We start from the raw sequence: 24037 nt of genomic DNA, 5'->3' as shown, positions 1-24037 counted from the left end.
ATATTAAAAACAGAGGAAAAAATAATTTCTGTGAATGGTTGGTTTCCTATACTGAACCACCATCAATCAGCTGATTGAAGTGACCGCAGCGGTCATACGAGCGCCGTGTCCTCCCCACTGTTTACCTGCTCATCGTCAATATTGCAGCAACGAGCAGTCCAATTACAGCCATCCACTTTAATGGGAAGGAGCAGTTGTAGTTACACTCAGTCTCATTCAAGTGATGGGACGAAGAAGGAGCTGTAATTACACTGCTCCCCGCTGCAATGTCTACTGCGAGCACGTGACCAGTGACAAGAGAACTGCGGTCTCTTCAAACAGCTGATCAGCGGGGCTCCCTGGTGTCAGAGCCCCTCAGATCTGATACTGATAACCTTTCCTGAGGATAGGTCATCTATATTGGAAACTGGACAACCCCTTTGAGTTGCATCTTATGTACTAACCAGACATATTTGATGTTCATTTAACATGCCATAAATACAGACACAGATGACACATATAAGACCCCATTTTGTAGGCCCAACAACAGCCAACCATTTAGGTCACCACTTTGATTTTCTGACGTGCAAGGAAAGACTGAAATACATGGCTGGTTTGAGAGCAATAGCTCATCTATTTGATTATAGTCTCATGGCAAAGTTCTCTATACATTGGTACGTTTCACATGATTCCTTGGCATATTTTCTCTTTAAAGGGGTTTTCTGAGTTTGTTTGTTTTCCTTCCAAATAGATCATCAGTATATGATCAGTGGGGGTCCGACGCCCAGAACCCCTGCTGATCAGCTGTTTTAGAAGGCAGTGGCACTCACAGTAGAACCGCACCCTTCTCCAGCTTTGCCTAGGCCACGTTCGTTCACTACATGGACTACGCACAGCTCAGCCCCAAAGAAACTGTACAATGTAAGGTGCTGTGCTTGGCGAGCTGAGAGAAGCTTGTTCCTTCTCAAACAGCTGATCGGCAGGGGTCCTGGGTGTCGGACCCCCAACAAATCAGATACCAGTGGATAGGTCATCAGTAAAAAAAAAAAAAAAAACTTTAAACACAAGAGAAGCACATAGTTGCATAATATATGTACACAAACTGGCAAATGAAATACAGCTTGCCCGACATAGCAGAAAACACTGGGTTAAGGCATCACAATACACAAAAAAGTAACACTAAAATGAGGTGCACCATTACTGGTTAAGTGGTCCCACTAACACAAGCCATTTGCCAGGGCACGGATCCTTCCGGCGTCATAAAATAATCAGCAAAGAGATCCTTTAACTCTAATTCAGATTCATCAGGCTTAGATGTCTGCCAGTTGATTGCAGTGGCAAGAGAAGGCACAGTGGCCTCCGCATCCTTGTCAGGACCATCATGGTCTATAACATAGTTATGCAGGATACAGCATGCCTTGACAACTGCATCAACTGTGGCAACATCCAGTTGTATGGAAGAGCTAACAATCTTCCACTTTTTAGTTAATATCCCAAAGGTACACTCAATGTACCTCCGTGCCCGGCTTAGGCGATAATTAAAGACCCTCCTTCGAGTGTCCAGTCCTTTTCTTGGGAATGGGCGCAGCTGGCAGGGTGTCACATTGACTGCCTCATCTGAAACCATGACAAATGGCAATGGCCTTGTCGTACCTGGAAGCGGCCTTGGGGCTGGCAGAGTATTTTCATCATGCAGCATTTTCTGCTTAATCTGTGATGCCTCCATTACTCTGGCATCTCCAGAGCCATCATAGGCACCGACATCTATCGCAAGAAATTTATACTTTGTATCTACCACCCCCATCAAAACCACCGAAAAAAACTTCTTATTATTGAAGCTTTTGGATCCAGAGTGTGGTGGTTGGTGCACCCGTAAATGTTTTCCATCAACTGCACCTATGCAGTTGGGAAAAGAGGCTGCACTTTCAAAACCTTCTGCAACCTGCAGCCATGTCTCTTCGGTAGGAGCAGGCATCACAGAAAGCCGCAAATTCTGAAAGATCAGATCACAAGTGGTCCTGATGATCCCCGAGATGGTAGATTTTCCCACATGGAACAGCTGATGGAGTGAAGAATAGGTCTCCCCAGTCGACAGAAACCTAACAAGAAAAAATATATTATGCAGTTTATGCACATTAATCTCAAAGAATTCAAAATGCAATGTCTGACATTTTATAACCGGTCAAAAGTCACACAGATTTTTTTTTGACAGCTAGGACCCCAAGGATCTTGAGAACATGTAGGTCTTCAATCTGTCTAGGGCAAGTGTGGAAATGCTGCCACAGGAGAAAATAATCTGGATTTCTACCGTTTCCAACTGACATCATAGGATTTATTCATTGCACAGCAAGGGCTCAAACACACTACTGATTTGTACACAGCCATATTAGGGCTGCCATAAAGCTGCATGAGGCCTATATTGTACCTTAAAGAGGATCTTTCATTACAATAAAAAATCTAAACTAAGTATACAGACATGGAGAGCGGCGCCCAGGGATCTCCCTGCACTTACTATTATCCCTGGGTGCCGCTCCGTTGTCTTCAGATTTTCGGCTCAACTGGGAGGAGCCTGCTCTTGTTCTCCTGGGCGTCTCCTTCTCAGCTCATAGCCTGGGAGAAAAAAACCTCTCAGGCTATGAGCTGAGCGCTGCGATTGGCCAGCACTCCAGCCTGGGAGAAGGAGATGCCCAGGAGAACAAGAGCAGGCTCCTCCCGGTTGAGCCGAAAATCTGAAGATACCGGAGCCTATACAGGGAGAACGGAGCGGCGCCCAGGGATAATAGTAACTGCAGGGAGATCCAGCAGAACCAGTATGGGAGTGCATAGAGGCTGTAAGGCTCCGTACGAAAGAGCAGTTCAGACTCCACATAATGATGTGGACGCTCCCTGCTCAGGGCTCTGCCTTATGAAATCTATCAATCAGTTTTAAGAAACGCTAAACAGGAGATGGAACAGCATGAAAAATAAAAGGCGTTAAAGGGTTTCTACCACTAGATTTTCACCTATTTAGCTGTCTGACACTAGCGATCTGCTAGTGTCTGCTGTACCTAACCATGTTCATGTATTACCTTTGTCTGGAGCGGTTAAGCTTAAAAAAAAAGTTTTTTTTATAACTTACCAGTAAAATCTCTTTCTCACTCTTCATTAGGGGACACAGGAACCGTGGTATAGCTATGTACTCTAGGAGGCGTTGACACTAGTAAAAAGCTGTTAGCTCCTCCCCTGGCAGCTATACCCCCTCCAGCCTGGAGAGAGAGCTTCAGTTTGTAAGAAGCAAGCCAACCAAAGAGAAAAACACATGGAAAACCAACCATGTCAAAAGGACCCAACGGGGTCCAAACCAGCAACAGCTACAACTGTGGCCGGACAACAATACTGTGTGGGTGCTGTGTCCCCCAATGAAGAGCGAGAAAGAGATTTTACTGGTAAGTTATACAAAAATCTCCTTTTCTCGCCCATATTCATTGGGGGACACAGGAACCGTGGGACGTTCAAGAGCAGTCCACGGGGAGGGAAAAACCACAGACCCATGGAAGCAAGCGTCTCTGCTGGTAGCTAAGAAACTGCCGCCTGCAATGCCGATGCATAAGAAAGCACCTGGAAAAATTTTGTGAATGTGTGTAAGGAGGACCGGTAGCCGCGTTACACAACTGCGCAGTCGAGGAGCGATGCCCCAGAGCCCAAGAAGCATCCACAACTCAGTGGAGCGAGCCGTGACACCTAAGGGTGGAACCCTGCTCCGAGCGCAGTATTAGTCAGCACTTGCAGACCGAATCAAACGTGCAATCGCCCTTTGGAGGCCGCCAACCCCTAGCGAGGACCCTCCGGAGAATGTAACTCCCTTCCGTAGGGTGCGAAGGAAAGGGACAGGGAAGAAAGGACAATTACTTCATTGATATGGAAGTCAGAGACCACCTTCGGGAAAAGAAGGAATGGCCGGAGAACTGCCGTATCCCTGTGAAGAACCAGGAAGGGGATCTTGCAAGAGAGCACCCCCAACTAAGACACCCGCCTGATGGATGTGATAGCCACAAGAAAAACTACCTTCCAGGACAGGAGCCGGAGTAAGAACTCCCGCAAGGGCTCAAGTGGAGAAGACTGGAAGGCTGAGAGAACTACATACAGATCCCAAGGCTGTAAGGACGGTACAGAGGAACCGTATGAGCCGCTCCCTGAAGGAAGGTTCACATGGGCACCAGGGAACCCAGAGTACGCTGGAAGCTGCCCCAGGACCGAAGCGCCAACACCTGACCCATCAAGGAACTATGGCCTAAACAAAGGTCCAACCCTGAATATAGAAGGATAGGACCGTGGGGAGAGAAAAAAAAAAACAGAGAGAGGGGGATGTCCCGGCGCTCACAGAAGCCCAGGAAGGACCTCCCGGTCCCACAATAGACCCTGGGCGATGCAGGCTTCCTGGCCTGAATCATTGTGCGGAAGACATCCGCTGAAAATCCTCTTCACGTCAGAATGGAGGTTTCAATAGCCACGCCAACATCGAAATGCTGACGTAAGACCAGACCCCGTGAAAGAAGGTAGTCTCTGAGTGGCAGTAACGTCTCCGCGAAGGAGAACGAGGTCAGCATACCAAGTGCTACGGGGTCAACTCGGAGCAACTAGGATTTGTCGGAATGTCCTCCATCTGGATCCGCCGTAGAACCCTGGGAAGGAGGAGAAGAAACACGTAAGGAGGGAGAACTCCCACCAAGGAGAATCAGGGGGGTCCCGTCGCACGCTTCCGGAACTCTGGCTCTGGAGAGAAAGGTGGAAAGCTTGTGTAGATACCGTTAGCACACCCAGACCAATGGAAGAGTCCCTGTAGAAGGAGGAATGTGGAGGGCGCCACAGCCCACCAGACTGGACCGGATCGAGCCTTGAAAGGAAGTCCACCAAACTAATACCCTGTGCAAATGCAGATGAGGGAAGGTAGCAACGTAGGAACTACCAAGGCATGCGGGACAGCTATGAACCCTGAGCCAGAGGGGGGAAAGACAGGAGAAGAATAGGCTAGGTTTAAGCCCATTCCCCGTCTGAGACCGGCAGTATACCGAAGTAGCCAAGGACTAAGTGGCTGTGCAAAAACACCGCCTGAGGAGGAAGCCAAGCAAGGGGAGTCACACTGTATTGCTAGCCCCATACCCCAGCAGAGGAGGAGGTCCCTGTAGAGGCCACCGAATTCAATGTTAAAAGAGTCCACCGACTGACGAAAGAGCTGTGCAGTAAGAACCAAGCATGTAGTGGTAAGCAACACCGCTCCCACAGTAGTAACCAGCGCTTGCCCAGTCAGCGCAAAACTGAGGGGGAGGCAGTGGTGCCGCAGAATTGCAGCATCCGAAGAGGTTTAGTTATTCCCCGCTAGTGGAGCACTAGCGGAAGGGGGAAATGCGACAGGAAGCACGGTGATGTGCAACACTCCGTCTATGGAAGGATAGTGTGACAGTCGGAACCGTATGTAATGGTAGTGCAATAAGCTACCTAAGGAAGGTGGAAGCATACGGCAAGTACTAGGGAGAATACTTCACCTATGAAAGGGGGGGTGAATGCCCATGGCGAAAACTAGTGGACATTGAGTCCTGTACCCCATGGGAGTGCAATTGCTGCACCTAAGTAAGGGGGTAATGCATACAGCACACAATGTACCAGTGATAATGTCATCGCGCCATGAATGGATATGCATAGCAGGTCCCGAAACTCATGACATTGTACTGAGTCCACCTATGACAGGGGATAATGTATAAGGCAGGTACTTATCCCGAAGTAGTGCAATTACTCCACCTAAGGAAGGGTTAATGCATACCAAGTACTACAGGCCACCTTAGACACAAACTTAAGAGATTGCGTCGGACTCATGTCAGTGTCTGAATCAGAGATTCTCCGCCCCCCCCCCCCCCCCTCCGGACGGACCCTCCCCAGTGAGGGAGGGTGTGTCTGAGCGTGACCCAGGGAGGAAGGGTGGGGTTGCGAGGAAAAAGATGCACTGTGTTCCGCTCGCGCATAGGTCTACTCCTCAGAATCTCGCCCCTGGCAGGAGCGGACTGCACAGGCGGGGACTTATCAACCAAACTACCCAGGGGGTGGGATGGAAACTTGAAGAGGTCCGTCTACCAGATTGCGCAGGCGGTGCAGTATCAATCAAGCGACTCCGGATGTGGAAGCATAGGTGGAGAATTATCCCCCAAACGACCCGGAAGGGTGGATTGGGAATGTCGGAGGGCCTTAACTGAATGGCGCCGGCGAAGAATCATCAACCAAACGACCCCAGAGGGTGGACTGGGAGTTCCAGTGGACCCCTACTCGATTGCACAGGTGGGGAATTATTAACCAAACGACCCAGGAGGGTGGATGGGAATGTCAGAGATCCCTTAGGGTCCATTCACACGTCCGTAAGTGTTTTGCGGATCCGCAAAACACGGACACCTGCAATGTGCGATCCGCAATTTGCGGATCCGCACATCACAGACACTATAATAGAAAATGCCTTTTCTGGTCCGCAATTGTGGACAAGAATAGGACATGTTCTATTTTTTCCAGGAACAAAATTGTGGATCCCGAAAATGCGGATTTGCATCCGTTCCATCCCCATTGAAAGTGAATGGGTCCGCAAATTGATGAACGAATGCGGACCCAAATTACGGACGTGTGAATGGACCCTTATCGAATGCGCTGGTGGAGAATTATCAACCCAACGACCCGGGAGGGTGGATTGGGAATATCAGAGGTCCTTTAGTGAATGTGCTGGTGGAGAAATATCAACCAAACGACCTGGAGGGTGGATTGGGAATGTCAGAGGTTCTCCCCTGTATTGCGGCGGTGAGAATGATCAACGGCCCCAGAGGACGGATTTGAATCCTTCAGAGGTCCATCACTAATTGCGCAGGAGGAATTATCAACCAAACGACCCGGAGGGTGGATTGGGAACATCAGCTGTCCTCCACGGGAGTTGCAGAGGAGGAGAATTATCAACCAAACGGCTCGGAGGGCGGATTGGGAACTATGAGAGGTGCTCCTTATCCGAGATAGGACACGGGCCCAGTATGGTACTGTACAGACAGGGCGGTCTTGCGGTAATGAGGGGCGGGGAGGGGGCCGTATGGACGCACATCCCTTCTGTTTTTTTTTTTTTTTTTTAAACAAAATGACAGCCTCAAGCACAAGAGGCAGGAAAGGGTTAAATTCCTCCACGAGGAACATTGCACTGGGAGTGCCACGCCCCCTTAGAACTCTATCCCTCCCCAGATATGCCGGCCACAGCCGGCCAGGAATGGTTAAGGTAATCTTCATGACCAGGGGCGGAGCTAGCAGGTTTCTGGGGGAAGGGGACGAAGTGTGGCCCAGCAAGCCACAAGGCGGCAATCCAAGCCCCTGCGCAAGCCGATTATCGCATCGGCCGGACCGCAGAGCGACAAAGTACCGCAAAATGAGCCCGCCTGGCAACGGACAGGGGCTCCACCCTGCGGGCCGGGCGGACACCGGCGCGTCCGGGCAAAAAAACATGGCACGGCCGGATCGTTACTGGTGCCGTTTAACCCCTTCCTGGCTGAATAAAACCTGTCAGAGGGGGAAGAAGGGAATGGCTACAGGGTGCTGGGAATATCAGAGGTCCTTTAGTGAATGGCTAAGCCCTGTGCCTTGTTAACCTCTGCATTACTGCCACCAGGTAGGGAGGGAGGGGGCGACCCAGGAGGGACATACTCACCTAAGTCCCGTGTACTCACCTCTCTTCATCCTCTTTACGTCCCTGTCGTCATTTTCACCCTTCCTCTGGTCCAGCAGGGTCACCCCTTCAGCCACTGGCACCGTAGTGGCAGGAAGCTGGAATTAGGTGCTTCGACGGGTGACCCCTTGGCTGGCGGAATGCAGGGGAGCGAGGCTGCCCTGGTCCACCTTGTCTTCTGTGGGGGAGGCAGCAGTGCGGGTGACCGGCACTGGCGCAACTCGACCCCGGGAGAACAGGGAGGCAAGGCGTCCACCGTTTTCCCATCTGAAAAAGAAGGGGAAAAAAAACTATAATAAAAAATCTTCAGGAGATCCCTGCAGAGCAGGGAGGTCTTGCCTCCTATTGACACTAGAAAAAACTGGAGCTCTCTCTCCAGGCTGGAGGGGGTATAGCTGCCAGGGGAGGAGCGAACAGCTTTTACTAGTGTCAACGCCTCCTAGAAGACATAGCTATACCACGGTTCCTGTGTCCACGGTTCCTGTGTCCCCCAATGAATATGGGCGAGAAACGTAGTTTCATTGATATGCAAATTAGCCTCTAGGTGCTGGACGAACATGCTTAGTTCCAGGAGTCCGTAACTGAACTAATGTGAGGGGTTCATTAGTACAAGGAGGTCCAACATGGAATGCACAAAAGGTGTTCTTCAGCAGCCAGGGGAATACAGAGGAAGGAGAACATGTCAGCAATGCATGATGGAACTGCAGTCTGCTAGCTACATGGGCTACTGAAGACAAGTCAACTCTTAGTGCAACAAGGAGGAGCACACAAGAAGCAACAGAGTGACATGTTAGGGGTGTGGTATTAGTGTTGTACGGTCTGACCCAGCAACCATAATGCCTTCTTTCACTCCTGCATCCTCCACCTCATCACCTATATCTGTTGTAAGCATGAAATGTAACATACTGTATGTGCTCACAGCCTTACAGGAAGTGACATAACCAATCAACCTACCGCAAAGTGATAAGCAGCCGCTGCTCAGGACTGATGCACCTTCTCAGCAAAGTTTGCTGCATGGTAAGCAGGGGTCTCAAAAGATCAAGCAACCCATCAAATGCAGATGTGGACATTTGGATGAACTCTTGAAATTTCTCAGGGCACCTAAACAAACAAAAAAAAATGTATTTTAAGAACATCAAAAGGAGACATGTCTTCCGCTGACCTACCCATCTTCTATTTTAGGCCACCGGTGTCCAGAAAAGCTGGTGCCATGCCACCTTTGCTATACCACGATGGATCTGGAAGTCCAAAGGAGATCCATCCAGATCATTGCTTAGCAGCACATTGCACTGCTAGCAAATACCAGAAACGTACAATGCATTTCAGAAATATTCAGACATTACACTACAGCTTTTTTCTACAATGCTCAATAGGCATTTTTCTTTCCTCAGTCTACACACATTTCCCCATAAAAGGAAACCAGATTCCTCAAAAATCTGAAAATTTCTATAAATCAAAAAAAATATTTTTAATATCACACTGAGGCCCCTTACTGAATGGTTTGTTCAGACTAATGCACGAAATACTGCCTGAAGTCCTCTTGGGAATGACGCTACAAGCCTGGCTGAAGCACTGCCATATTCAGATCTTTCCACAGAGATTTGGTTTGGTTTAAAGGGGCAAAACTGGATTAGGCAAAAAATGGCTGCTTACTTCTAGAAACGGTGCCAGATTTGTCTGTGGACTGGGTCTCGTATTACAGCTCAGTTCAACCGAAGTGAAGGGATGTCAGCTGCAATATTACATATCACACGTGACCCACGGCAGATGCTGTTTTTGGAAGTGAGCAGCAAAGTTTTTTTTTTTGTTTGGGCTCTGGCAGGTATCCTCAAGGATATTTATGTACTTGTCCCAAAAGCCTTCCCTGTGTTGTTGCGTCTTAGGGCCTTTATCCTCTTTGAAGGGGAATTTTCACCCCCGTCTTTGATCCAGCACAGGTGTTAGCCTGTCAAGAAAGCAACAACTTTTTTCTACCCCTACCCCCCCATCTGCGCATTGCAATAGTCTTAAGGGGGTTGGCCCATCTGACACATCCGGCGCATATCATACCAATGAAAGTGATGGGTATGAGAGGTGAGACCTGCAGCCATCTCTAGAACGGAGCGCGCAAAGTGAAGAACTTGGTTGTTTTCGTAAGTCCCATAGAAATGAATGGGAAGTGCACTGCCATTAACTTCTGTTGGGCTGACGGAAATAGAGCCAGTGCTCATTCTCGGCAGTCCCATACAAATGAAGGGAAGCTGACAGCATTGATAGTGGCATCTAAGGGGTTTCACTGTTGGAAGGGGAGTTAACTCTGATCCCAGCAGTGAAAGCAGAGTACCAGCTTTAAAGGATAACTGTCACATTATTATTTTTTTCAATATTGGATTTTGGTGATTAATATCACCTTGTTTGCCATGTTTTAACTTTTGGCTCTTTAGTAAATAACTCCTAAAAACCACATTTATGTCCCCAGTATATGCTATTCTTACCAAGTTAAAATCAGGTTGCTATGACTCATCCGTCTTCCAATTGTGCTCAGATGGAAGACGAAGGACGCACAAGGAGGCCGTCCTCCTGCGTGCATGTGCGTTCATGTTGCTGGCCGTAACTGACAGCGAAGCACAGCAAGTCTCCCGGAGTCCTGCCCGAGATCCGATGGTATATTCTAACCCCCAGGCGTTCCCATGGTGACGGGGACGCTTGCCTGGGGGTTAGAATATACAGCTCACAGCGGTACATTTATAAACTGTAATCATCGCTCATCTCTTTACTTGGATACCTTACTCTCAGCTCCGGTAACAGCAGGCAGTGCGGGCGGCGCTCACTCACTGATGTCACGTGCCTGCTCCTCCCACTAGGCGGCGCAGGCGCGTGACGTGAGTGAGCGCCGCCCGCACTGCCTGCTGTCACCGGAGCTAAGAGTAAGGTATCCAAGTAAAAAGATAAGCAATGATTACAGTTAAAGTTACAGATTACAGTTTATAAATGTACTCCTGTGAGCGTCGGGGAGGGGGATCTGTGGATGGCACTGTTTAGGGGGTGGGGGGGGATCTGTGGATGGCACCGTTTAGGGGAGAGATCTGTGGATGGCACAATTTAGGGGAGGGGGGGGGGGATCTGTGGATGGCACCGTTTAGGGGAGGGATCTGTAGATGCCAATGTATGGTGGCTCTTTTTTTGCGGCGCAATCTGATCTTTTCATCGATACCATTCAGGGGTGTGTATGACTTTTTGATCACCTTTTATTAAATTTTTTATGAAGAAATGAAGTGTCCAAAAATGGCGAATGTCGTTTTTATGTTTACCGTATGGGGAATTTTTTAAAATATTTTTATAGTACGGGCGTTTTCGCACATTGCGACACCCATGATGTTTTTTTTCTTCATTTTTGCAAAAAGGGGGGTGATTTGAACTGTATTTTTTTTTTTTCAACCAATAGCTTTGGAATATATAAAGAAAATCGCATATTTCCTATGGAGCCTATTACAGGCTATGGCTCCATAGGAAATACTATGCAGCAGCCTGGGTTTCATTCATAGAGCATTACCATTAGTTTTCTGTGTCCAAGCTAAATTGAGGCTCCACAATCCAGCCACTTCCTAAAGTGTATGTGATAGAGGGAGGAGGAGGACGTGTTTAAGTGTGGAGAGCAACCATTGGTTGAGGTGCAGAAGCTAGTGCACGAGGAGCTCAATGCATTGTGGGTAGTGAGGGCAGGCGGGATTAGCCTCAGGGCTGTGGCAGCCATCTTCAGAATAGTGAAATTGCAGTTTTATGCAGACTGGTTGCTAAGGGCTGAAGTCAGTCTAATAGTAACTGATTCTGGAATATCATGGTAATAGTAACTACATATATGAAAATTGAAATTAGGGTCCAAATGTGACAGTTATCCTTTAAAGGGACACTGACAGGCCTTCTGAGCATAATTAGCTCTTTATATGCCCCCCTAGGTCTTATAATAAGTTCCCAATTCATATAAGTATTATCCCTGTGCGCATTATAAAACGTTAAAAATAATTTGTGCCCAGCCGCGTCCCAACTGCCGGATCCTTAGACACGCCCATCTCATTAGTATTCACTTGGCGCAATGTGATCCTGGCGAGCGAGGGTGCCGGGCGCATGCGCATGATCTCCAAATGTCGGGGACTGAGAAATACCGCCCAGCGAAGTGAATACTAATGAGATGGGCGTGTCTAAGGACCCGGCAGTTGGGACGCGGCTGGGCACAAATGCGCCGCAAAGAACGCCCCTTGGGCAGAAAGGAGAGGTGATTATAAAGATTATTTTTAACGTTTTATAATGCGCACAGGGATAATACTTATATGAATTGGGAACTTATTATAAGACCTAGGGGGGCATATAAAGAGCCAACTATGCTCAGAAGGCCTGTCAGTGTCCCTTTAAAGTACAGTTGATACCTGTTACACTTGCTTTACAATTTATTTATTTTTAAAGAAATCTAGGAAGGAAGTGACCTCATAGGGGGAAAACCTACTTCCCAATTTAAAAACTTAGAGCTTCCTACACAGTTTGTAAAAACACTTACTAATCCTGTCGATTGTGTCAAATTAAATCTGGTGCAGGTCTAGACAGCGCGTCTATCACAGGGGCTCAGGTTGGATGATAAATGAGGTGCAGGGATAGATAGGTATCTAAAGGCCCCTTTACACGGCCCGATGAAGCGGATGATTGTCGGGGAGGAAGCCTGCTCATCAGTGGGGATAAAGTGGTACATTTACCTGCACAGTATAGGGAGGAGCGATCGCTAATGCCATCGCTCGTCCCCACAGGGAATCATTATTTGCCGGCAGCAGAGGTTATTTAGACAGCACGATCTGCTGCCCACAAACAATGATTTTGGTGTCCACACCAATGATCCTATTACCTGATGGGTAATGGGCGGCACCTTGAAACAGCCTGCTAATCACTGATAAGCATTCACATGAAAGCGTGTAAAGGGGCTTTAACCCAAAGGGTCTATTCACACGTCCGTTCTTTCTTTCCTGATCTGTTCCGTTTTTTCAGGAACAGATCTGGACCCATTCATTTTCAATGGGTCCTGGAAAAAAACGGACAGCTCAATGTCTGATTTTTTCCAGGACCCATTGAAAATGAATGGGTCCAGATCTGGTCCAGATCTGTTCCTGAAAAAACGGAACAGATCAGGAAAGAAAAAACGGACGTGTGAATGGACCCTAAACCAACTATTGATTTACTTAGTTTGAGACAGAACTTTACACCAGCCATGTCCTTTTCTGGTAAACCATGCCCCTTGTCGGTTTAGTTACAGATAATTTCCCTAAACCTAGATGCAACAAACTGTACGCACCACATTTTGGAGAAATTTATGCCAAAGTCTAAGTGCACTAACGTTAGTAAATGTGGACCACTGTGTCACAGCAAAGGGCCTGAAGACTTCAGTGCCAAAATGTTGTGTGCCAGGACTAATACATATGCATAGCTCTCTACACGCTGTGTGCATAGTTAGAAGGAAAAAATAATAATCTCGATATTACTGTACATATTACACATTTCCAGGAATCGCAGAAAAAAATAAAATAAAGTTTGCACACAAAAGATCTTACTACATATATTGTAGGTTGTAGTTTTACCTGCGAAGATCTGCATATAGCATCGCAAAAGTACCCTTCTCTTGCTTCATTCTGATTACTGGATGAATCCACAGTCGCTTTTGCCTGGCTGCCTCCTGTAGATAAAAAAGTAATAACATTACAAATTTTATATATATATATATATATATATATATATATATGATAAATGTGTGTCAATAGATAGGAAGTAGGTACAAGGAGAAGCACCCCCCTTCCGTTCATTACGAGCCAGTTATAGATCACATTTACATAATTCAGAATAGTAATAGCTAAATAACTGCTCGGAGCTCCATGTAGTGGTATTTTCCAGCTCATACGCCTACTATTCTCCTTCTTACTCAGCTCACAAATCACATGGCTCTCCCAAATGCTTCTACCACTACAGCCCTTACAACACCCACTCTCCTTTGAAAGGGGCACATTGGAACCCTCCCTGTACTCACCATGAGCCAGTAGAGCTCCGTGGACAGCTGATGCACTGGAGGATATATCACAAGACAGAGACCCTTTGGAACCTCAAACACCTTGCCTCCTTTACAATGTCCCAGCTCCTCACAAGACTGGAATACAGAGTGCCAACTCGCACACCTCCATCAAGCAAGCTCCGAAAACATCTCCTGTTCCGACCCCTATGGATGGCTCCTCCCATTCGTCGCTTAGAGGGCAACCTGCGTACTTTGACTGGGCACCCGTAAGCCCCGCAGCCTCTGGCGAGGCATCACTTCATGCCTCAGATGCTCTGCTCTCCCATATTCAAGGTATGATGCAAAAAAGAACTTGCCAAAGTCTCTGCAGATATCGCCACTAACTTTACCAGAGAAATCCAGGAAACTGTACAACGCACATCAGCACTCGAAGATCGGATGGATAATGCTACCGCACATCAGCACTCGAAGATTGGATGGTTAACGCTACCGCACATCAGCACTGGAAGATCGGATGGATAATGCTACCGCACATCAGCACTGGAAGATCGGATGGATAATGCTACCACAGTACTGGAGTCACATGAAACAGAAATCCAACAACTCCAGGATGACATCAGACTCCTCCACAACAAATTAAAGGATATGGAAAACAGAACCCATAGATATAACCTCTGAATCAGGTCTACCCGAGTCCACCACAGATCTCCAGGTACAGCCACTTGAACGTTTGAAAATGGATAGAGTACACAGATAGCCCTAACTGCCCAAAAACCAAAAGGCCTCCCCAGGGATGTGGTTTTGAAGCTTCATTTCCATGGTAACCAGGAGCAACTACTGCAAGCAGCGCGCTAAGCTTCTCTTCTCATTTTTCAAGGCCACACATTAATTGTTCTCAGATCTAGCCCCTCCACAACAAAATGTTGTGCTCTCCAAGCCTCAAGCCATATCTGGAAATACTGCAAAAGAAGCAGATCCGTTATTGCTGGGGCTCCCCATTAAAGTTTATTTATGTATCAAGATAAGGCAAGATAAGACTTATAACATTCACTCCAAGGAGCAGGCTCGTCTCCGCTTTGAAAGCCAGTATCTTTGTCCATCCTCATCACTGGAGACCCCAGGGACCTCCCCATCCTCATGACCTTCACTTACCCACCCGCAAGAATCCCAAACCAACCTCCAGTCCATCCTCAGTGACTTGACTCTCTAGCTCTCATCAACCTAGTATCTTCCATCAGCCAGTTGATGTCGTGTACCATTTTGTTTTCTTCTCTTTATATATAAAGACTTCCTTTTCAGAGATGGTGGGGTCTCGCCCGTGGGAGTCTCTCCCTCCAGCGGCGCCCAGCCACTAATGATACTGTTGCTGTTGTTGAGATTGCACGGATATATATAATTGTTTGATTATATATATTTTATATATGTATTTTGCAAAATCCTAGGGAAACCCTCCTGGGGTATAGACCATTAAGGTTCTCTATTTCTTTTTCCTTTCTTGCTACTAATTTCTTTTATTCCCTTCATTGCTACCTAAGAATCCTCCTGAGCGTCGGTGCCGTAAAACTGACCCCTAGCTGCTGAAAACCATGATCATGCAGCTTTCTTTCTCTCGCTATATAAGCAGATACTTGCATGTTTTTCTGCATCTCCCCTTTTGTGTTTCCCACCCTTCCACTTCAACCCCTCCAGCAGGATAGTAAATTAGTCCCTTTTGCCCATTCCGTCACTATTACAGACCCTGAGGGTCGCCATTTAATTGTTACTGGCACAATCCAGGATGTCCCAGTGGCCAAAGTCTCCTACTACACTGCCAATACTCACCAGACCCACTTTTTAACTGACTTATTTACACTGGTAGACTCCCACAAAGTGGGCACAGTTGTCCTCTGTGGGGATTCAAACTACATACTGAATCCGAACCTGAACAAATCTTCTGCCTCTCCCTCTGTTCCTCTACCTCCTTCTCAGATTGCATCCTCAGATACTTTCAAAACTCTCTTAGCTCAATACCATTTAGTAGATGCCTGGTGAGAAAAACATCCCACTACACACTTCAGCACCAAACCTACTTTACTCCTGAATTGGCCAGATTTTTCCCAAACCCCTTTAGGTATCCGATTCAAATATACACACTACACCGTGGTCTGACCATAGCCCCATGTCCGTTTCCCCCTCCTGTCTAAATCGCCCAATCCTTACTGTTCTCTCAACAATTCACTATTAATAAGTGTTCTCCTCTATCAAAACACACTTGGGGCTCATGCACACCACAGTTGGATGTTTTGCGTTCTGTAAAAGTCAGTAATGCGGACAATAATAGGACAGGTTCTATTCTTTTGCGGAACAGACATACAGAAACAGAATGCACACAGAGTAATTTCCGTTTTTTGTGTGGCCCCATTGAAGAGAATGGCTACACATACAGGCCGCAAAATAAAAAATAAAGAAAGAAAAAAAAAAACACATTTGTGTGCATGAGCCCTTAGAAAAATACTATACTATCAATGCCCCTTCAGTCTCCTATCTCTCTCTGGGAAGCCCATAAAACAGTACTTTGCAGGTTATTAATACAGATGGCAGCTTGTCGTAAACGCGAATGTATACTCAAGCAACAAGAACTCAAACAAAAATGTGAAGTGCTGGCAAAGGTGAACCCCATTAGGCCCCTTTAACACGGGCTAGTATTCCGCGCGGATGCGATGCGTGAGTTGAACGCATTGCACCCGCACTGAATCCCGACCCATTAATTTCTATGGGGCTGTTCACATGAGCGGTGATTTTCACGCATCACTTGTGCGTTGCGTGAAAATCGCAGCATGTTCTATATTCTGCGTTTTTCACGCAACGCAGGCACCATAGAAGTGAATGGGGTTGCGTGAAAATCGCAAGCATCCGCAAGCAAGTGCGGATGCGGTGCGATTTTCACGTACGGTTGCTAGGAGACGATCGGGATGGAGACCCGATCATTATTATTTTCCCTTATAACATGGTTATAAGGGAAAATAATACATTCTGAATACAGAATACATAGTACAATAGCACTGGCGGGGTTAAAAAAAATATATATATTTTTTTAACTCACCTTAATCCACTTGCTCGCGCTGCCGGCATCTCGTCTGTCTCCTTCTTTGCTGAACAGGACCTGTGGTGAGCATTCATTGCAGGAGCAGGACCTGTGGTGACGTCACTCCGGTTATCACATGATCCATCACCTTGGTGATGGATCATGTGATGACCGGAGTGACGTCACCACAGGTCCTGCTCCTGCAATGAATGCTCACCACAGGTCCTGTTCAGCAAAGAAGGAGACAGACGAGAAGCCGGCTGCGCGATCAAGTGGACTAAGGTGAGTTAAATTATTTTTTATTTATTTTTAACCCCTCCAGCACTATTGTACTATGCATTTTGTATTCAGAATGTATTATTTTCCCTTATAACATGGTTATAAGGGAAAATAATAGCAATCTACAGAACACCGATCCCAAGCCCGAACTTCTGTAAAGAAGTTCGGGTACCAAACATGCACGATTTTTCTCACGCGAGTGCAAAACGCATTACAATGTTCGCGCGTGTTCCCGCAACGCACCCGCACATTTTCCCGCAACGCCCGTCTGAAAGAGGCCTTAAAGGCACCCACCAAGCTCTCTCGCGCATGGACAGCTCGATCTTTGCCTCACTGATACTGTTGAACGAAAACTTTGATGTTCCCGTCAGAAGTATTATACTCTAAACTAGGGATCGACCGATTATCGGTTTTACCGATATTATCGGCCGATATTCAGTATTTTGACAGTTATCGGTATCGGCATCTATTTTGCCGATATTCCGATAACGTATGGGGAACACAGATCGCGCTGCTGACAGCGCTCTCCGTGTTCCCTCAGCAGCACAGGGGAGAAGGAAGCAGTGTCTCCCTCCCCCTGTGCTGCTGCTGCCGCCAATGAGAGGAAGGAGGACAAGAGAAGGGGAGGGGTTATGGCCACTGCGCCACCAATGAAGAGAAATCTCTCATTCATTCATATACAGGAGGCGGGAGCTGGCTGCAGAATCACATAGCCGGCTCCCGACCTCTATGAGTGGTAGCTGCGATCTGCGGTAGTTAACCCCTCAAGTGCCGCGGATCGCAGCTACCACTCATAGAGGTCGGGAGCCGGCTATGTGATTCTGCAGCCAGCTCCCGCCTCCTGTATATGAATGAATGAGAGATTTCTCTTCATTGGTGGTGCAGTGTGCCCCCCCAAGCCCCCCAGTATTAATCATTGGTGGCGCAGTGCGCCCCCCACCTCAGTATTAAAAACATTGGTGGCGCAGTGCGCCCCCCCAGTTTTACTCATTGGTGGCAGTGGCCACAGGATCCCCTCTCCCCTGCTCTTCCGATCGGAGCCCCAGCAGTGTAATCCTGGGGCTCCGATCGGTTACCATGGCAGCCAGGATGCTATTGAAGCTCTGGCTGCCATGATAAGCTCCATGCTGCTGTGTGCACAAAGCACAGAGCAGCAGGGACAGTGTGAGATCCTATTCACCCTGATAGAGCTCTATCAGGGTGAATAGGACAAGGGTTCTAGTCCCTAAGGGGGCTAAAAGTTAGTAAAAAAAAAAACAAACACCAAAATATTAAGTATAAATGAAAAATAAAGATTTACAAAAAAATAAAAATAAAAACTACACGTTAACAATAAACATAAATTTTCAGCAGATTTGTGTAGGAATTTTTTTTTTTTCAAAAATGAAAATTCACAGAATATCGGTATAAATTATCGGCTATCAGCCTGAAACTTCACAAATTATCGGTATCGGCCCTAAAAAAAATCAATATCGGTTGATCCCTACTCTAAACACTGAGCAGTCTACTCCACCAGCTAGGAAACTTCGATCAACCCTAACTTTCAGGCCCTTTTATAACTAATCAAGGCACAATAACCGCTAATCCCAAAAACAAACTTCCTATCCCACCTCTATTCACAACCACAGGTCCTGAACAGATCTCTACCCATTTACAAGAGACTAGTCTACCTCCCATACTAGACTCTCTAGTATTGCGCCTACATTCTGAAACCACTCCAATAGTGATGGGATTGGCTATTACTTCACTTTAGATTCAGAAACACCCAGGGTCCAATGACTTTTCTGCATCATATTATAAAAAGTTCTCCTCTATTCTTAGCCCTTACCTAGCAAAATGCTTTCCTGCAATACAAAAGGGTAGTCCAGTTCACTAAGAATCTCTCCAGGCAGCTCCACTTTATACAGACAGACTCAAAGGAGGTCTCAGGGTACTGAATTATCAAAAATATTACCAAGCAGCTCAAATAGCCCTGCTTCATTCTATCAGAGATGCCCCACTTTGGCTTTCCCTCAAAGCCTTGGAGACTGTTTCCCTGCTCATTGACTCCGTGCTATGCTATTAAAAATTCTGTCAAAATTTGGAACTCTGAGATACTCTGCTTGGTTACTTTCCATGCACCTGCCTCTTACCACTTTTTACCCATTATCTCCCCCAGAACAGGATTCCCCAGGAACGTTTAGACTTTGGACAGCCAAATGACTTCACTTCGATGGTGTGGTACCATTCACCTCCTTACAAAGCAGATTTGTGCTACTGTCCAAGGAAGTCTTTCCTTACCTCCAACAAAAACATTTTACTGAATCCCTTCTCAAAAATGCCACTACCCTCTATCTTTGACTGCTTTTGAAACTTACTGTCTGCAGCATCCACATGCTAGAGGTCTCATCAAGGAAATTTATACCACCCTAATACATACCTCTTATAGAACTCAATTGTCCTACATTTTGAAATAGGAATCAGACTTGGGCTCCACCTTAACTGATGATCAGTGGAAACAAATTCGGGATTCAACACATAAAAGTGTCCAAAACAGATTAATGTTAGAGACGTCTTCTAAAGTATTATTCCGCTGGTATTTAGCCCCATCTAGACTAGCCCACTCAGTACCGAGCTACTCTCCCAACTGTTTCAGAGGGTTGTTGTCTGTAGGCGACACACTGCATTTCTGGTGGGCCTGTCCTCGGATGTAAAGATTTTGGATCAGAATCTATAACCTCATTAACTCAGTAATGGGTTATAATAACCGAAAGGACCCGTGGGAGGCACTACTTAACAAGAGAATCCCCCTGCTCTCCCAAACAAATGATTGCAGCAGCCTGGAAAAAGAACCCCCTCTGGACTTCTCTGAAGTAAAGTGTAGACTAGATTTTCATATGGTCAGCGAAAAATTGCCCACCATTCTAGCAGACCATCATGATCAATTCTTAAAAATATGGGCACCTTGGGTGGAATACTCCCTTCCTGCTCCTAACAGACCTCGGCTGTCATCATTCTTCCTTTGTTGGCCATAATGACCATTTTCGATTAGCCACATAGTGTGAAGGGACATTATGCATGAGAATTTAGGATTTATGGGCAATTCGATTTCCAGGAGTCTCTCATGACAGCACCACTTGACCATCTTGGGATAGGAATGGAAGCGCATGGTGACATCATCACACTGGGAGCACAGGTCCTTCAGCATCAAGAGAGGAGCCTCTGCTCTTGCAAGTGGATGCAGTAGTTTTTTTCCCACTGGCTGTGTAAACAGCCCTATAAAAACTTCAATTGGTTCTAAAAATGGCCGTCACATCGTGTGAATGCAGCCCACGTATTTTAAGATACTAATGATCAGGAGTTAAGGCCACTGCCTTTGGTTCTGAGCAGGAAAGATGGGCAGAGGGGGATAAAGTGGTCAGTCTCCCAGACGACCTGCACACATCCATGAATACAGGTACACGCTTGTGATAGAAACGCACACTGTGGCAGAGTTCTATGGTCACTAGAATACATTTTTGCTCCGGGTCTCACCCCCAGTACTATGCTCAGAGATATTGGGGCAGATTTACTATTGTAAAATGTTCCAAAATTTTGGCTCACATTGAGCCAGTACTCTGGGGCGCACCCCTTACATCACATATATTAAAAAGGACCTTTCATGGGTCCAGACATTATGAAATAACTAGCAGGATATGTAGGGCATAGGGCAGGGATGTAATAATGCTCCGCTACGTTTGCCTACTGGGCCCCCTGTTCACTTTTCCCGCCTCAGTACAAGGAGGAGGAGGAGACTGCCCCGTTTCTCAAAGGCGTCTCCTTCTCCCTGGCTGCAGCGCGGTCCAATCACAGTGGAGAACGTCACAGGGAGCAGGAGACGCCGTTGAGAAACAGGGCAGTCTCCTCCTCCTTGTACCAATGCCATTCATTAGCATACCAGCCGGGAATAGTGAACAGGGGGCACACAGAGCGGCGCCCAGACAAACTAGTAAGCAATATTACCTCCCTGCGCTATTCCCTACATATCCTGCTAGTTATTTCATAATACCTGGACCCATGAAAGGTCCTCTTCAAGTAGGCACTTTTTCCCGCTACCTGACAACAGAGAGTGGCTTAGTGGAAATTTGGCAAGGCTCCATTATGTACATTTCAGCCGCTCCCTCGCCTCTTCCCCCATCTTTTGTTAGTCCAGGACAGAGGTTGTACACTCCACAAATACTGCAAATTCTGCTCAGCAGTTCCTCGGGTAATAAGGACAGGAATAGGACATGTTCTATTTTTCGGGGCTGTGGAACGGACATACGGATGCGGACCGCACGCGGTGTGCTGTCCGCATCTTTTATGGCCCCAGTGAAATGAACTGACTGCTAAAAATGCGGACCGAACATACGGTGGCGTGCATGAGGCCTAATACAGAGATCTGTACATAGTTTTCAGTTACAAATACGGATGCAGAGCAGCCTTATGCTTACTTGTCTCCTCAGTTTTCGTCTTCTCGCCAGCAGTACTAGAAGTGCCATATGTGCTGACGGAAGCCTTACTGGAGGCAGAGACGTGTTCCCATTATCTTCTATTCGGACTATGTTCACGTTGTCTTCCACTCTGACGATATTCCCATTTTCTTCCATTCTGACGATATTCACATTGTCTTCCACTCTGACTGTATTCACGCCGTCTTCCATTCTGACTGTACTGCCAGGCGCACACAGCTTGGTATCCTACAACACAGAGATATGGAAGCATTAGATCCGTAGAAGAAATTTACATTGTACCGAAGGCACATTTCATAAGATAGGAACTGGAAAACACTGAATTGAAGTGTGTTTTTCTTTGTAAATTGTGAAAATTTGCAAAAAAATAAAAATAAATAAATAAAAATTTGTGTTTTCCAGCTCCTATAGTAGGAAAAAATCTATCCACCCTCATGAGTGTATTGTGCCAATATGTATTTAAAGTGGAGTGTTCTGGAGTCTAAGGTAAGAGCGGATTCATACGACTATGCTCAGTCCAGGAAACACGGCCGGTGTGTTGTCCGCATCTCCCGGACAGACCGCGACTCCCCTGACCCAAACTAGTGTTTTACAGTGCAACCAGTGATCATCTGATTGTGGCTCTATTGTACTGTACTGACATGGATGATGTGAGTATAGTAAAACAGTACCACAATCCGATAGGAACTGACTGCACCATAAAACACTATAATGCAGTTAGTTTGGGTCGCGGGAGATGCGGACAACACATGGACCATGTTTCCTGGACCGATCATGGTCGTGTGATTCAGCCCGTATACTCACAAGGCAGATATGCTACAAACATTTCTGTGACCAGAAAATGTCCTGCGGGAATAGTTTTGTTCCTGAACATGGATTTCTACAAACCCTATTGAGATGAATGGGAAAAGTGCAGAAATCATGACCTCCAGGAACAAACATGTCACCTGACAGCCAACCTAACGCCACACAGAACAGGAGCAAATGTTTCCATTAGGGTCCATTCACACGTCCGCAAAATGGGTCTGCATCCGTTCTACAATTTTGCGGAACAGGTGCAGACCAATTAATTTTCAACAGGGCCGGAATGTGCTGTCCGCATCCGCATTTGCAGGTTCGCACTTCCATTCCGCAAAAAAATAGAACATGTCCTATTCTTGTCCACAATTGCGAACAAGAAAAGGCATTTTCTATGAGAGTGCCGGCGATGTGCGGTCTACAAAACACATACGGACGTGTTAATGGACCATTATACCTCATCTCTGTGTAGCTCTCACTCCAGGTTTTGGCTCATAATCACTGATGAAACACTGATGTTCACATCACAGTATAGCTTTATATTTTTCTGATTCATAAAATTAAAATTATTTTTTGCAGGACTTTTTCTCCTGTCAAAAATAACTGCTCTCTGACAGAAATGACACAAACTGATCCCAACTGATGGTAGAAATAACAGATTTAAGAATAAATGTTCCTGCTCTTGATCAGAAGAACGGAAAGCTAAATGGTGACGTGAACTCAACCACGCCCCCTTCCCTGTGACTGACAGCCGGCTGTCAATCACAGCGAAGGGGCAGGGAAGGTGGCGCGGTTACCTTGACTTGAAGCAAGGAGGCCGCTGCCCGCTTGACTTCAAGAGCGACTCGAAAATAGCGCAGGCAGGGGATAAAAGAACGTTTTTTCCTGCTTTTACCGCATCTGACTGCAGGAAGAAAATCATCATTAGAAACACACTGCCGGCTACTTGAAGCGACTGCTGGCGGTTTGGGGTGGCTTTTGCCGCTAACAGGTTTCCTGAGCGGGAAAAATACAGGGGGGTACAGCAGGGCAGAGGAGTGATATTTATATAAAAAATAAAACAGGCAGGATGGCAGCAGCAGCGTGACCTGGCAAAGAAAGGTATTTAATTAAAACTAAAAAAATATATATTCTATATATATATATATATATATATATATATATGAAAGGTCCTCCCCAGTCACTGGTGGCAGTCTGCACAAGGCATGTCCTAGCAATGCTGAAGTGCACACAAGATAGCTAAGTGGAGCTCAGAGCTGTGGATGTGCACTACAAGTCCCAGCCACCCATCTGACAGACATCACCCCCTTGGACACCCGCAATAAGACAATCAGGACACAGCCATCCCGCCTCCCCCCCTCCATCCTGACACGTACATCACAGAGCAGCCAAATCCTGGCGATGAACGCACAGCGTGCGCTTCAGGCCAATATAAAGAAAAGCCTCTACCATTTCCCTCAGTAGGCCTGGGGTGTAAGTACGCGGCAACCATACAAAATTACCCATGCGCTTCAAGCTAGTCAGAAGGAATGGTACGAACCCTTCCGGTTAAGTTCCCCCCTCTTAGCAACAGCTTTTTGGTTTCTCCCTTACGGCAACGCGCATTCTACGTACCCTAGTGTGGCTGATGTTTTGAGGCGGTTCGGCTCCGCCCACGTTAAGTAGAAAGCCCCGCCCACAGATGGATTGTTTGGAAACGCCCCTCCCTTTTA

The 24037-nt window shown here is 46.8% G+C and overlaps 1 protein-coding gene across 1 annotated transcript; it reads right to left on the bottom strand.

Annotated features, from left to right (window-relative positions):
* Positions 1–590: 590 nt before the first annotated feature.
* Positions 591–24037, bottom strand: LOC120998275 (protein ALP1-like). Its single transcript, XM_040428896.1, has 5 exons — positions 23940–24037; positions 21510–21755; positions 13291–13385; positions 8648–8794; positions 591–2078 (listed from the first exon to the last, which is right to left on the bottom strand). The coding sequence occupies exons 2-5, from the start codon at positions 21717–21719 to the stop codon at positions 1184–1186; spliced, it is 1347 nt and encodes a 448-aa protein (XP_040284830.1). The 5' UTR covers positions 21720–21755; positions 23940–24037; the 3' UTR covers positions 591–1183.

Source organism: Bufo bufo, chromosome 4 (assembly GCF_905171765.1).
Source record: "Bufo bufo chromosome 4, aBufBuf1.1, whole genome shotgun sequence".
In the NCBI taxonomy this organism is placed as follows: domain Eukaryota; kingdom Metazoa; phylum Chordata; class Amphibia; order Anura; family Bufonidae; genus Bufo; species Bufo bufo.
Note: the sequence above shows the minus strand (reverse complement) of the source record. Positions and strands in the feature narration are given on the sequence as shown.